At 46.7% G+C, this 15,278-nt stretch overlaps 1 protein-coding gene across 11 annotated transcripts in view; it reads right to left on the minus strand.

The window, feature by feature from the left end:
* The window catches only part of cacna1c (calcium channel, voltage-dependent, L type, alpha 1C subunit), a 106,658-nt gene that overhangs the window by 20,836 nt on the left and 70,544 nt on the right, over positions 1-15,278 (minus strand). For 3 of the 11 annotated variants that reach the window (XM_061667708.1, XM_061667704.1, XM_061667705.1), the window contains exons 7-24: positions 14,314-14,513; positions 13,524-13,627; positions 9,682-9,769; positions 9,236-9,320; positions 7,407-7,497; positions 6,134-6,160; positions 5,088-5,248; positions 4,614-4,687; positions 4,374-4,525; positions 4,086-4,287; positions 3,875-3,995; positions 3,455-3,569; positions 3,244-3,361; positions 2,551-2,620; positions 2,343-2,475; positions 2,123-2,252; positions 1,452-1,511; positions 1,276-1,382 (exon numbers count right to left, since the gene is read on the minus strand). In XM_061667708.1, the coding sequence (XP_061523692.1) occupies positions 1,276-1,382; positions 1,452-1,511; positions 2,123-2,252; positions 2,343-2,475; positions 2,551-2,620; positions 3,244-3,361; positions 3,455-3,569; positions 3,875-3,995; positions 4,086-4,287; positions 4,374-4,525; positions 4,614-4,687; positions 5,088-5,248; positions 6,134-6,160; positions 7,407-7,497; positions 9,236-9,320; positions 9,682-9,769; positions 13,524-13,627; positions 14,314-14,513 (2,038 nt within the window). Of the gene's footprint in view, positions 1-1,275; positions 1,512-2,122; positions 2,253-2,342; positions 2,476-2,550; positions 2,621-3,243; positions 3,362-3,454; positions 3,570-3,874; positions 3,996-4,085; positions 4,288-4,373; positions 4,526-4,613; positions 4,688-5,087; positions 5,249-6,133; positions 6,161-7,406; positions 7,498-9,235; positions 9,321-9,681; positions 9,770-11,608; positions 11,713-13,523; positions 13,628-14,313; positions 14,514-15,278 lie in introns of all 11 variants that reach the window. The other 8 variants (XM_061667702.1, XM_061667701.1, XM_061667700.1 and 5 more) reach the window with 4 other exon arrangements.

Consider the following 15,278-nt stretch of genomic DNA (forward strand, 5'->3'; position numbering starts at 1 on the left):
TACAAAAGACATTTTTCTTCACACGTGCAATCAAAATGCCAAGGCATCATCCAAAAGGGAGCGACTGTGTCGCCCAGAAAGGAAAGAAAGGAGTGGGCGACGCCTTCTAACAGGAAGTTTAGAGGTGATTAAAGGTAGCCCATACGGTGTGGGATGATGCCGCTGACGTGTCGCAGTCAAAGTAGCCGTGAGGACATGGCGTACCGCAAATAAAGACACCTCTGAGATGCGGTCAAACGTTCAAGCCGCTCGGGCTGACCCGGGTTGCGAAGCGCGTGTCGCCGTTAACCAGCTGACTGATCACGGGAAGCGCTCCCACAGGCCGCGCTTTCGGACATCGAGAGTCATTCCCGGCCATATTTAATTCACGAGATGAGGCCTTCGGCTACTTTATGAATACGCTCAATGTTCTATGCGCGGATACATTTTCACGGTTGTCCAGCACGCCCATGAAATTCTGGCAATTTGACATTCCAAACGGACTCAAATTGACTGTGACAGTCCACCAACATCCCACACACTTATTACCTTTAACAAGCCAAAAAACAACAACAACTTGTGTTAACATTCCGCTGCCATTTCTATTGCCCGGGAGAGTTCAATTTTGAGTGTTTACTGAATTTAATCATGATAATTCACTTTAGTTCAAAACATTTGTCATTTTTAAAGGGCATTCAATGTGAGAGCATAATAAAAGAAAGCTTCCCTCTCCCCCCCCAGCTAAACTCTCCCAAACTATAGAAATACCAAATCAAGGGAGTGACAGTTTGACACATTTAAGGTGTTTAGGGTCATATTCATAAGCACTAATATGGACTTACGTCGAGAAGTCTAGTCTATTAAAGAGTTAGAAACAGAGAGTGCAGCATAGCGTATTAAACATGAGAAATAGCACAGCATTCCAATGAGTTATTAGCTGCAAGAAGCAGAGGACATCTTTATTAATAACAAACAGCATGGGTGGGGGTGGGGGGGTGGGGGGGGGTTTGGGGTCATGGGTGAGTGATGGAGTGTAAAGTTGTTGGAGAGAAGAGTGAGGCCGGGTGAAGCATGGGCCAATTTACCAAGCAAAACATTTGCCTACTTAGCCACTTGACAAGTTGATTTGTGTCGCCGCGGGGCCGACTAAACGGCCCGTGAAGGCAAAGACGCCGTGAGCACTCGGTGACGTCGATCCAGTGCAAAGGGATCATTGCTCACGGTGTCAGGCGCTCAATTTTTGACAACAAAAACAAAAGGATTGGCACCGTGAAACAATAGAAATATTGGACTCACTGTATCCCAAAGGAGATGAGGGAAACGCTCACGACCACCAGGTCCAGAATGTTGAAATAGTTCCTGCAGAAAGAACCTTTGTGGAGGAAGGCTCCGTAGGCTGTCATCTGCAGTGGACAATGACAAACTAGTACACTTTTAAAATGTAAAACTGAGCAAAAGTAGAGTCTGCGCACCTTGAGAATAATCTCCATGGTGAAAAGCCCCGTGAAGACGTGGTCCGCATAGCCCAGGATCTGCAACAGGAACCGAGAGGGTCATCGTTTGGACGGGAGACTCATGTCGACGGCACACGTTAGGGCATCGAAAGCATTCAAATATGCTGGGAAAATACAGCTCGCACGGTCCACGCACAGACGTATAAGAATTCAAAACTGATTCACAGGACAGCTAAACTTGAAAAAAAAGGAAGTATTATTCCAAGAAGTGCTCAGACGAAGCTTCTTTGAGTAAGAGGAGCCAGGGAAAATACAATAAAATGCCTCGCCGCTTCTTTACATTATGAGCACAGCTTGCAAATGACCACAGTGAACGCATACTAACAGCAGAGCGATGTTGCCATGGAGACCAACTATACTGAGTTATTATTCCCCCCCCCCCCCCCCCCCCACACACACACACAGCTAGAAGAACACACAATTGAGTTTGTTTAGCAGCATGGCGTAAAAAAAAAAAAAAAAAAAAAAAAAAAAAAGCTCAACGGGCCTTTTACAAAGAAAGTTAACACAGTTGTACAGGACTCAGGGAAGGAATGACTCGTCAAAATAAACCTCCTCCTTGGTTGACCATTCTGCTTTTAGCACCGACTGGGAGCGTGTGAACAACATTTCGTTTTTCTTCAACAAACCTCGTTTCTGAAGGAGTCGTTCTTGACCGGGTCCTCCGCCGCCAGACTGATGCTGCTGAGCAGGATGAAGAAGAGGATGAGGTTGGTGAAGATGTTGTGGTTGACGATTTTATGGCACAGGACCCTGAATCTAAAAAAAAAAGAGAGGACAAAACAAGAGAGCACATTTAGACAGTGATCGTGTAAAGCGTGAGGGAAGAAGATGGAAGGGATGCGTCACTTGTTGGTGTGGCTGAAGACGAAGAAGGCGCGGGCCTTGGGCATGGGAACCGCCTTCTCCTTGAGCTGGATGTCGGAGAGCGGCCGCGGCCTCGGGCCCACCGGCACGTCTGGCTCCTCGTCGTCGTCGTCGCCTGGCGAAGAGGAGTGGACTCAGGACGAGAGCGATTTCGCGAAACCGGCCGATCACGCGCAAGCGAGTGTGTTACCTATGTAATCATTAGCGGGGTACGGATTCTTCTCTTCGCTTTCATCGCCGCAGTAATCGTCCATGTTGATCTGCGGCAGGAGTAGAGGTGTCCCTCATCACAATCGCTCAGTCATCATGAAAATGGAGCAAAATAATGAAACTCTGAGGTCTTCTTCTGTGGCCAAACATTTGCATACCAAAATGTGTTTCCTTCATTTTCCATCATTTTTTTTCCCCATCGGATGGATGGGACTTTTGGCATGCCCCACACATTGCAGTGTGTGTCATAAGTGGTGAAATGATACTAAATCTTTTTTTACATGGTTTCCTTGTCCACAGCAATTTATTGAATAAAACAAGTCATTTTGATCATGTATATTCTATTTTGCGGTAACTGCCTCTTGAAGAAACTATTTTTTTGGTGACATGGAGACTGAAACATACTTTGCTGTTGGCATGTACATTATGTGCTTGCAGGTAAATAATAGAAAAGTGCGGGAGCTTTACTAATGTGCATTTCTTAACGCATAACATCTACTTAATGCAATGAATACACTGTAAGGTCCAATAGGAAACGCCAATTTCTTTTTAGGGGAAATGGGGACGTTTCAAAGGCCCCTTATAGTCATATAACTGAGTTCTTCTGCTTATTCACAATTTTTTGGGGGGGTAATTTCATTGTGTGTGTGTGTGTGTGTGTGTGTGTGTATACCTTAGTGGCAGTGTTGGTCTCGCCATCAGAGGTGATGGACTTCAGCTCAATCTTCTCCCTCTTCTCCTCCTCCAGTGGAGGCTTCTCGTTGTTGTGCCGCTTGTCAGGAGTGCCCAGCCTGGAGAGAGTAGAGAAAAAAAAAGGACACCAGCCTTTAAGGAACCTCTCCAAACCCTTGACGAGTGCCGCCGAGGCCAGTTCTACGCCATACCTGGCCAGTTTCTTCCTCTCCTTCTCCTCCTCTTCCTCTTTCTGGGCAGATGTCAGGCTCTCCGCGTCGGCCAGATTGTCCACAGCGATGGCCAAGAAGACGTTCAGTAGGATATCTGGTCACGGTGTGATGTTAAGTATGTTGCTGATCCGTCACATCATCGATCCTCCTCGCGACCTTTAGCGTGACTTCCCCTTTGCCTGAAGGACGTCCAGCTGCATTTGCATGAGCTGCGCGGTGCGGCCCTACGTAAAAACCGCCGACTTGCTTTAAAAATCAGTCAGGGCATTGCGTTGATGTAACACAATGGATGAAAATTACAACCCATTTATCCAACACAATTCGCCCAAAAGGAAACTTCTAGCGCACATTTTTCCCAATAGTGACTTCTCAGCACTATTCATTTTGCTAACAGGATACAGTTCCCGCAGATGAAGAGGATGATGAAGTAGATGCAGACCAGCATGCCGGGGAAGGAGGGCCCACCGTACGCCATGATGCCATCGTACATCACCGAGTTCCAGTCTTCTCCGGTCAAGATCTGACGAATCACAAAAAAGGAGAATCAAAACGAGATCACGTTTATTTGAGCGGGACAAATGCCCTCAAGGACAAAGTTTAGATTGGTTACCTGGAAGACGGTCAGCAGCGACTGGGGGAAGTTGTCGAAGGTGCTTCGCCGGGTCTCCTCGAAGTTAAACTTGCCGCCGAAGAGCTGCATGCCCAGCAGGGAGAAGATGATGATGAAGAGGAAGAGCAGGAGCAGCAGGGAGGCGATGGAGCGGACCGAGTTCAGCAAAGAGGCCACCAAGTTGGACAGCGAGTTCCAGTATCTGGACGCATCAAAGAGAACAACACGTTGCGTCAAGTTGTGTGTTGAAAAGCTGATGGAAATGGGAACGTATTTGTCAAACTAGACCTGGTTATTTTGAAGATTCGCAGCAAGCGTACGCAGCGCAGCACGGAGATGCCGAGTGGCGACATGATCTTAGTTTCCACCAGGATGGTCTCCAGAATCCCGCCGCAGACGACAAAGCTGTCGAAGCGGTTGAAGAGCGACACGAAGTACGCCTGAGGACGGCAAAAAGAAAGTAGACACGCATCGGTTTGGAACTCGCAGTCGTTAACGTCAACTACGTGAGTTTGCGTGCTGTTGCACCTGAAGGCCCAGACTGTACATCTTCAACAGCATCTCACCAGTGAAGAGCGCTAGTAACACCTTGTTGGCGATGTCTGTGCAATGCAGGCAAAAAAATAGAGGCGAGTGAAATAAATTTGCAGCTAATATGTGTTAAATAAATACAGGGTGTCGTAAACGCTAGTATACACTTTTTTTTTCCTATATTACGTTTCAGGTATGATTCCGACAGATTAGCATTTGACTGCTAAGGGCTTTGCCCTTTTTAAAAGCTTATTAAGCCTTGACCTGGCTCCCCGAGACGTTTTTCTGTCACTGACTACGGTTCGGCGCCAGTTTGACAACGCAAAGTGAAATCTACGCTATCCGTGTCAAGTCTCTCCAAACAGGATTTGAAACACAGAACTCTTAGAGCTGGCATTTGCGCAAAGGACGGAAGCTTATAGTGAATTTTTTGGAACACCTTGTACATTAAATGAGGATATAAGGCCGTACCTTGTACGTCGGTTAACCATTGCGGCTGGTGGTGATGTTCCGAGGCGATGGTCAGCGTGTTTAGGAAAACCAGGAAGATGACCAGCCAATAGAAAACCTGCGACTTGACCGCCGCCCGACACTTGCGCCTGCACAGCCGGTTCCACCTGCGAGAGTAGCGACTGAAGGGGAGGGCGGTAAAAGAGAGAAAACACACAGAATAGAGAGAATAGAGACATGGTCAGGAATCTCACTCGATGTTTGTCAGAGCTGTGGAAAACAAACTTGTCATCCTTTGCACCCAAGAAAAAGGCAGCGCCCACATGATTGAAGGTTGAAATTTGAAGTGCCTGATTGTTATTTGCACTTCATGAGAAGTGTTTCATCTCATTGTGGAAACTATTTATTTTGCACTGCAGACAACTGAACATGAAATTGGGCAAGGAAAAAAAAAGCCACTATTTGTGGTGATTCAACGCCTGTAATGACATCCAAAACAAAATCCTGGCTTTACCAGAAACAATTTCAATTGGCACTGTCAGTTTTTCCCCCCACAATATGTTTATTGTTGTAGTAATATTTTGCGCCACTCATGTAACTAAATAAAATAACCAGTATTACTACAGTACATACACAAGGGAGTGGTGCCAACAAACACTACTTTTAACCCAAATAAACCAAAAGTCCAAGTTCATAATAGCCACAACCGGCATCCCTTATTATTGTTGTGTTTTCTTTCCATCCATTATTTGTGTTTGACCTTCTTCCCCTGGCTCTGAGGCGTCTTTTTATATCGCGCAAACTGGAAAAAAAAAGTCATTCCTCCGTCTGTGAGCTGCGGCTTGTGCCGGGATGTGCACGCGGGACACAATTCCACAAGACAACAAAAGCGGTGCTGCGCTTGCTCCATTTTTCTACCACCAGATTCTATTATTAAGCATAAAAAAAACAACAACAAAAAAAACATCGTTATTTTCGATTACACGTCCACACACGTCGAGTGAGTGCAGAGTTAAGTTGGGAGCAGGTGAGCGGAGCGGAGACAATGGCAAACAACATGTACTAACCTGAACTTGGATTTGGAGATCCTATTTCTGGAACACAAAGAACAGAATGGATTATACACACAGACGCACGTACGCACACACACACACACACACACACATATATATACACACGTATAGACACAACATGAAGGGTGATTTGAGAGGGATTATGGTACGGTGTTGCTCATTCGTTTTTGGTCAAATCACCCTGCGAGAACATATAAAAAGTGGCAACCAGTCAATGAAATAACGCCAATAATTGGGCATTTTCTTGACTTAACATCAACGTTATGAATAATATCTCGGTCAAATATGGTTTGATTGTTTGCCACCGGAACAGCAACGTTAACAGAGGACTGAGGACAAAGAGAAATGCATTTATAAATGAATAAATGGCATCATTTGTTGCATTGCCAGAGTTCAGGTGCATTTGAAATCTGTATGAATCAAACCGCTCATCGTTTGGCGAGCAAATAACTTTGTATGTATCCAAAGTATCAACTGGTACAAGTCTCCTCTCCCTCAGCGACCATCTCGATTAAGAGATCAGCGGGAGTTGGCCCAAGGTCTGTCTCCATGGCGACGAGAAGGATAAATACTCCAAGCCTTATCTCCAACGCTGCACACTCTTACAAAAGAGAAGGTGAGGGTTCCTATTCCCAATAGCCACAAGGTTTTCTATTCAGGTTTCTTCGATTATTTTCTATATTTGACGATTGCTAAAATACTTCACTCATGCTGTTGCTACGAAAATCGTTACGAGTTGAGTTCCTGGCACAGATTCTGACATCATTTTTGTTGTCGTTTTTGGCTCAGACAAGTACCCACAAACAGCCAAACAAAGACAAAGTAACAGATGGACACAGAGAGGAGAATGAATAACCAACAGTGTGCTGCAACTTCGCGATGGCGCGCGTGCGGCGGGTTTTTGACGTGCGGCGTGGGCGTGCCGGAGCGGGCCAAGCCGGGGTCGAAGCGCTGGTTTGCATCCCGTCGTGTACGAACGGGGAGCGAGTGAGTCAGCTGCCGGTGAGGAGGGAAGCGCTTGAGCGGGCCAAACAAAAGACGGCCCATCAGAACCAGAGGGCGAGTGAGCAATAAAGGCTCTGTTACTACGAGATGAGATGATTGATATCCTGCTCGTTTACGCTTCGGCACACCTGGAATCAGAAACGTTGTCCTTGGGCCCTATGAGATTAATGTGTCGGGCTCCTTTTGACAGTTTGCTGGCTCATCCAGAGGCACAATTAAAGGGAAGATCCTGGCGCGGCCCGAGAAGAGGTGGAGTACTTACGCGAGCCGGGTACAGCAGGTCTCTCCCTCCACATCGCCTCCGGGTGCATTGTCTGTGTTCACCGATTCGTTCTCACTGGCCGGCATGCTCACTAGGAGACACAGGCACAAAAACACAGTCGGTTAACGTCACATCTTTCAAAATGATCCTATTTCTACAGGCGCATATACTTATACTGTACATTACAGAGAAAAATATCACGCACACCGCCAAACAAATATGTCACAAAAAGTGGACATATTAATGATGTACCTGATGCTAGTTGTTCTAGTAATGGGAAAAGAACCATATTTGATATTGCATAACTGGTTTCGGTGTGTTTTTACACCTTTAATCGTGAATCGCAACAATTGATCGCGTTAGAATACACATCAAGTGACACCCTTTTGGACAGATTTTCAAGTTGCGACATTCTTCTACGGGGAACCTTTTTGCAAAGATATTGAACAGCGCAGGTTACTTTTTTCTTCAAGTATTTGTTCAATTGGAATTTTTTTCCACAACATTCTCAAACTTTTTTTTTTTTTTTTTTTTTTTTTTTTACACCAAGTACCACCTCAAAAACAAAATAAATGTAGCCGCATACAAATTTAGAAACCAACAGTTCTAATAGGTTAAATGCCAATGTATTGTACTAAAAAGTTAAATACAACCGAACTTTGCTTGAGTCGTGATTCTTTTCAGACCGCTGGCTTTCAGCTGTGGAGCTTGAGGCACACAGGCGACGCAACAGCTAATAGGGCAGACGACGAAGCCGGCCAAAAGTCCCTTTTTATTTTTTATTTTTCACAGCTAGCAGGGATATTAAAAGCTGCAAATTGCAGGCTTTTGTGCACAAACACTGCAGGCAGATTGGCTTGGAGCAAGAGCTTTATAACAAGCTTTTGTGTTCACTTCCAGTACGTTTTATGACTTAACAAACAAAACTAGTCAGTTATTTGTGTTGTTACAAGATGCCAAAAAGTGGCACGGCAGATATCGGTCATTTCAGTTCCGAGAAAGGAAATGTAGTGTAACAAAAGGAACTGAAGTGCTTTAGAGCGTAAGTGAGAGCAGTGGCAGATGTGGAGAATGGGGCGGCAGCCAACTGGAGAGGGGGAGAAAAAAAATGGAAGAGGGATACTTGAGTGGCATCAGAGCGAGAGAGAGACAGAGCGAGAGAGGTGGGAGGGCTCGTGAAGGACGCTTCCATGGAGGCGGCGGATGGAGAGGTATTGATGGAGTCCGGGGGGGTGGAGGAGATCGGCGAGTCCCGGGATGCGACTGTTCTCGAGTGATACATTGCTTTTTATTGCGTCTGTCAGTCTTTGGCCGCCGGCGGGAAGGAGCCGCGGCTCCATTCGCTGTCACCGCAAACGCTTATTGTAAAAGCTCCGGAGTCAGACGCGGCGTGCGAATCTCAACGCCCCGTGCGCACAAAATAAGACGTCCTGCAGCAGCTTAAAAAAAGAACTGCGGCGGCCGCCCGAGAATCTGACTGGACTCCCGACAACAAAAGCGCTTCAGAGTTGCTTCTAATAATAAACGCCGCGTTGCCTTGATTAGACGGCGAGGCTCAGATGAGGATCTGTTCCGCACAAGGCCCTTGACACGTGTCAACCGCGCCGCGCTTGAAAGCACTCAGGGCCCTGCGGTCCCTCCCGAGGCTGAAAGCCTTTCCAATCCGGTGCCTCCGCCTCAGCGGCGCTCTGAACTAGTTTAATACCTATTGTTGGCGTAAGCCCCACAGACCTGAGCCACAGAGCACAGGAGGATGGATGGATGGACGGGCAGATGGACGGGGAAGGGGAGCTGACAGAGAAGAAGAAGAAGGTGTGCCGAGGACTCACAGTTTCTGGGTTTGTCGTCGTCCAGACCCTCCTCCTCATTCTCCGGGTCGATGTCTTCAGCCTGAGTGATCCAGTCTAAGTAGCCCTACATTCACAAACACACAAAACAAGACATTTGTGACCAGGAATGCCCATATTGTACTCGTAAAAATGCTTCGATACTATGACACCCGGAGAATGAGTGAGATTCCCAACCGGTCGATTTTTTAAGCCAACGCACAGCTTTGATTTGCAAAGCCTAATGCTTAGATAAACAAAGGCTTTCTCAAGTATGGGGAATCGGTATTGTACTTAAATGTAAAAACTTCAGTCTAAAAAAATGAGTTGTGTCGGAGCATCCCTATTGATTAACCAATTGATGAAGAATTAGGTTTCAGGGGGAAGTCTGTGTTCTAGTCCAACCACGGGTTACTTAATAAGCGTCCCAAGACTTTTGTCCAGCCTACCTTGAGATCCTCCTCCAGCTGCTGTTTTTCTCGGAGTTTCTGGAAGTCGCCTCGTGCCTTGGCCTTCTCCCTTTCCTTGGAAAACTCTCTGGGAGGGAGGAAGGCGCAGGGATGCACATCCAGGAATCAGAGAGGGAGAGAGGCAGGAAAACAAATCGAAGGTGAAAGTCTTGCTCAAATAAACACGCATTTTGGTGATTAGCCTCTGAAAGGTGGAAGGAGGGAAAACCTGTCAAGAGAAAGAGCTCAAGAGTGTTAGTGTGCAAATAGGAGACAAAAAGCACACATGCTGACACACTGAGGAGGATTACTATCCTCGTATTTCTTAGTTTACGCCCCAAATAACCGATGATACATGTTGATTTAGCACTTGCACGGCTCTGTCACCGGCCCGTGTCGATCGATAAAACATTCCAGAGCCCACCCAATCGTCGCTCTCTGCTCACCATCCATACCGCCACCCGCACTCTCCGTTTCAGCAGTTTTATTAACACGCTCGTTCCCAAAGTCCGCACCACTTTGAGCCTGTCGTTTTCAATTTTTCTGCTTTCCGCTGCCGGGGTTGGCATTGAAAAATGAGAATCTGCTCTCAATTACCTTGCCTGGGTGAAGAAAGGTAAAATGAATAAAACAAATGTAGGCGTCAGGATGTCATGTGACTTAGTGACTGGTAAGTGTCAGCTCCAATAATGGTTATCTTGTTGCTGTCTGGGTGAATGTTGCTCATTTATCTCCAGGTTTTCCTCCCCGGCGCTCCGCGCACAGAGGCCGCTCTGAGGTCGCCGCGCATCGGCGAGCTCGTCGGCGTCTGTTTGCCGACTCGTTGCGCGGGTCATTAACCGGTGACCGGTCGCACTCAAGACGAACACACGGCTTGGTCAAAAATCCTCTCCGGGCTTCTCTGTTGTTTCTATTTCAAAGACCATGTTGCCGTGTCACTCTTATTCCTGGTTAGCCGTAAATTATCACGCGACTCTGAGGCCCCACTTCCCCAATCCTCGAACACACTGCGAATGAAGCATTTGGTAAAAGGTCAGGCTGTGTAGTGTGTTAACGGCATCATTAGTCACAAGCCAGACAAAGACTCCGACAGCCGAGCCACCCCGAGCTGTTTGTGCCAAACAGACTTTTCTTTTTTTTTTTTTCCTTTCCTTTTCTCCCCGACAATGCTGCCGGCGTATCATCCCGGCTATCACGCCTCAGAGGAGGATCAGTCGGAGGCCTTCATCATTTGTCATCGTTTCACATTCATTCATTCAAAGTCTCTAGCTAAGAGTGATTTAGTTGACGAGTTTGGAATATAAAGAATGACAGCGTCTGCTAAATATTAGGGAGCAAGTCTTAGCCTTATCCAAAGCGTCCTCTTTGGCTCAATCCCTTGCAGTGTCGCAAACGTATTTTTACCAATTAGCGTTCATTTCTAAGCGAAATAAATTGTTTTTAAAATGATCTTATTCACGGCAATTGCCAGTGTCTTCTCGGCTTCTCCTTTGGGAGTCCAAATGTTCATCTCCTGCTTATGTATCGATTTATTTTAAATGACTGTGACAGTTTTGCAGGGTCCAAACAGTGCTGCCCGACGACCGTGTCATGTTATCCCATCAACGCAGCTAAGTGACATCGGCGCCAGAGAGTTAATATCCGTAAAGTTGTCGGTCTTGCATGATTTCAAGCGGCAGTTGCTTAAGTATCATTTCACCACAGTTGGCTGCGAGCATAATGACTGAAACATACATGCTCAAGCAGAATTCCGGGGACTTTGGAATTAAACATCACCAGATGGAACATGAACCGCGCAGAGTATCTATAAAAACAAGCATCGCATCTACTGTCAGGATAGAAGAAGCTCGCAGGAAGACTCCCAAGAGTTCTCCCGAGGCATGAAAAGGAGATGTTAGTCTGAAGTGAGCTCGGAACCTGCCCTTACCCGCTCAATACCCCCAGAACCAAGTTAAGCACAAAGAAGGATCCGATGATGATTAAGGTGACAAAATACACCCACGGCCACCTGTACCCTACTGCGTCGTTCACCTGGTGGAGAGATGGAGGGAATAGAAGGGAAGGAAGGGAAAGGGAGGATAGGAAAGGGTTAAATCCTCAGCCATCGCTCGGGACGTGCCACTCGTGCGGGATCCTCAGCGTTTGGCCAGCTGCACTTCATGAACTCATGAATACACAAGACAGCTCATTTTGGAGCGTCAGCGCGCAACGGGAGCAGGTGCCTTTCTGGAAATTGGACACACAGTTGGAGGTTCAACCTCAAATCAGCTAATTGCCCGCTTAATTCATTCCTCAAGCGGCGAGAGGGGGCATTCCAGTAAGACGACGTGCAGCAAGACTCCCCTGGACACAACATTACCGCAGTTCTCAATCCATCTCAGTTTTTCCCTCTTTTCCCTCAAGATAAAGCTATTTGGATCAAGGTACAGCGGTGTGATTTTTAATACTGAAAAAAAAAAGCTCTCTGTATTGTTGTGCTTGATAAAAACATACAGTAACAAGGTCATTAAATACAATGTCGAGAAATGAAAGCGTTCTTTGCTTCAGTTCAACAGACATTGCGCTGCTCCTTCTAATGTGCGCACCTCGGCCACTTGAGGGTCGTAAGCCGCAGTAGTATTAGCCGTTCTTCGCAGGGGATAAAGAATGTATGCCAGTGAGTGTTGTTATGCTGTCTGTCTACATATGTTGCTCCAGCGTTTGTGTTCAAATAAGCATTGTTTGAATGGTTAAAACCGGGGCTTGACATCGACACCCGCCAAATGCGGGTAAACTGGCCACGGTGGCGGGCTCGCTCAGCAACCCCGTTGACGAATCTAATTCGATGGGGAAAAAGTTTGATGGTAAATTGGTTCACTCGTATCTCGACGCCCCGCTGTGAACTTATTAGTTATATTGTTAATTACACTGACGATGCCATGTCACGCTTACTTGTTTTAAATCTGTATTGTCTTAGTAGTTTAAGGTTTGGGCCTTAAAATAGAAAAAAAAAACATTTGAGAAACCCTATAAGATTTAACCTTCTTTCGTTTTTTCCTCCCCCCCTCGTTGTGCAAGTTTTCTGTGCTCCACCCGAGGGGTGAATTATTTATACCTCGGCGTGTCCCTACAGGCCGGGTGGTGCTCGTACTCGGCGAAGCGACCCCAGCCAGACGAGCACTTATTCAGAACACATGTTTTAGCCCCGTCTAACCTCGTGAGGGCCGCCACTGACTTAGCCTGACGTGAACCGCGCTGACTCGAAACTGGAACCGAAGCCGCACGCGCGCGCGCTTGCCGACACTTGTGCAGATATGGAGCTGGTCAAAAGCTTGGATGCCAGCGTATCCGTGCCCATCTGGCCATTCCAAAAAGGCCGTGACGGCCTCTTGTGCTCAAATGACATGAACATAACAGATGGCTACGGTACTGCTTGTTTCATATGTAAGCGTGCGCGTGTGTATGTGCGTGTACAACTAGCGTGTGTCGCTCCATAAGCCATAAAAGTTGCTTGGCTTGGAATATCCATCAGTTGTTAAGGGCTGCGTCATGTTCTTTTATGATGGATGATGACAATTACACTTGTTTGGCTTTCTCCACAACAGAGACGACGCAGCTTTGACACGTTATTTGGTAGAATTTATAGGAATAGGCTTACGATACATGGACAGAAGTATTGGGACGCGACGCCTACGAGAAGTGGAGGAGTTTCACATTGCACGTAATAAGTTCCCACTTAGGTAAAGGAGGCGATGCTCTCAAAATGTTTGACGGTGGGAGTCTGGCTGCTCTGCACACTGCTTCATCTACAACACACACACACACACACACACACACACAAACAACAAAGCAGAAGCTCTTACCCACTCAACACCCCCAGAACGAGATTGAGGACGAAAAAGGAGCCGAAGATGACGAGAGAGACAAAATAGACCCACGGCAGCTCATAGCCCATAGCATCCTGCATCTGAGAGACGGACAGATGGATAGAGAGAGAGAGAAAGACAGGAGGAGGAGGAGGGAAGACGAGAGCGGGTTAATCGAAATATCTGCCGTGTTAAGGTGAGCGTGGATGTTAAAATGGGAAAAAAAGGTGTCCAGAAAGAGATGCAATCAGATGAGACATTAAGGAGGCGCATGTTAAAAACAAACAAATAAATAAATAAATGCCGTCCAGTGTATGTGCACATGATGGAAGCAAACAGTGTGCTAGAAGAGGGGGTGTAGAGATCGGAAGCTCCCCATTCCATGTACACACCAACACACACACTATGACACAACCCCAATAAAACGTCAGGAGCGGCTCAACATCACGCTAACTGAACAGTGTCTGCTTGCAGTTAACTCATTCACTGCTGTGGACATTTCAGGTTTGCAAACCACTGCAATGACTAACAGATCGCTGTAGATGGCGGCGTATCTGTCCTGGGCCGGTAAAAATAAAAAGGAAATCAGTCAAAATCATCTTAAAGCGGCTGGCAGCGAATGAGTCGAAGCTTGACCAACATGCACGTCTAACAGCTTAACATCTACTTAATGCGATGAATATGACATCCACTTGGGATGAAATCTAAAAGGCACCTTATGGCGATATGGACTCAAGTGATGCCACCTCTATGAGGTTTGTACAAGCCGCCGTGGTGCCCGGCTCACCCAGTACAGCACGTCCGTCCAGCCCTCCATGGTGATGCACTGGAACACGGTCAACATGGCGAAGGCGAAGTTGTCGAAGTTGGTGATGCCGTCGTTGGGGCCCTCCCAGCCCATTTTGCACTCGGTCCCGTTGTGGTTGCAGTGTCGGCCGTACGCCATGTCGGGCGCGCACGGCGCCGGTTTTTCCTCCGCTATCGTGCCTGAGAGGAGCGTCACATTTGGAGTCTGCCAGCTTGATTTATGACTGAGTTTGATGCGGTGAAAGGGGGAAGCTTGGGGCGTAAAGCGAACATCTTTGCCGTAAAATAAAAGCACCACAGTTAACATCTTATGTTTGGCATTTACATTTTTTATTGAAATTGTTTTTAAGTCATCGTATGGGATGGAATTAATTTTTTCTCGAATCAACACACAAATGAGAGCTAAGCAAAACGAAGGGTCCTGTGAGTTTATATTATGATGATTTAATACGTTTGTTACATCTAATGCTCATCCTCATGCTCAAAAAAAAAATGCTTTCGAACGCCAGAGTTTCGCCACTTGGGAGACACGAAAGTGGGCCTACAAGGCAGGAAATGACGCCAAATGCGCCAATCTATCCCATTTTCTACCGCCGCATCCAAAATAAGGAGTCCAAAAGACAGACAAAAGGTTGAGATGTATATAATCAATAGCGGCGATCGTAAAAATGGTGAAACAAAACAAGTTCTCTCTGGGGGCTGACGTATACGACGGCAGAGTATTCGGCTGGCACGTACCCAGAGGAGCGCTAATGCGTCTCCGGGGACCTATCACATCACCATCACAACACTCAAGTCCATTTATACCTGGGGGCCTTCATTGAAAATTGCTTCAATCATTTACGGCGAGCGCTGCACCAATTATTGCTAAAATCCTTCATACTCACGAACATAAACGATGCTTTCAATATTTAATGGATACGATTGCTTTAAGTGTGCCTGCCA

This window comes from Phycodurus eques, chromosome 22 (assembly GCF_024500275.1).
Source record: "Phycodurus eques isolate BA_2022a chromosome 22, UOR_Pequ_1.1, whole genome shotgun sequence".
NCBI lineage: Eukaryota > Metazoa > Chordata > Actinopteri > Syngnathiformes > Syngnathidae > Phycodurus > Phycodurus eques.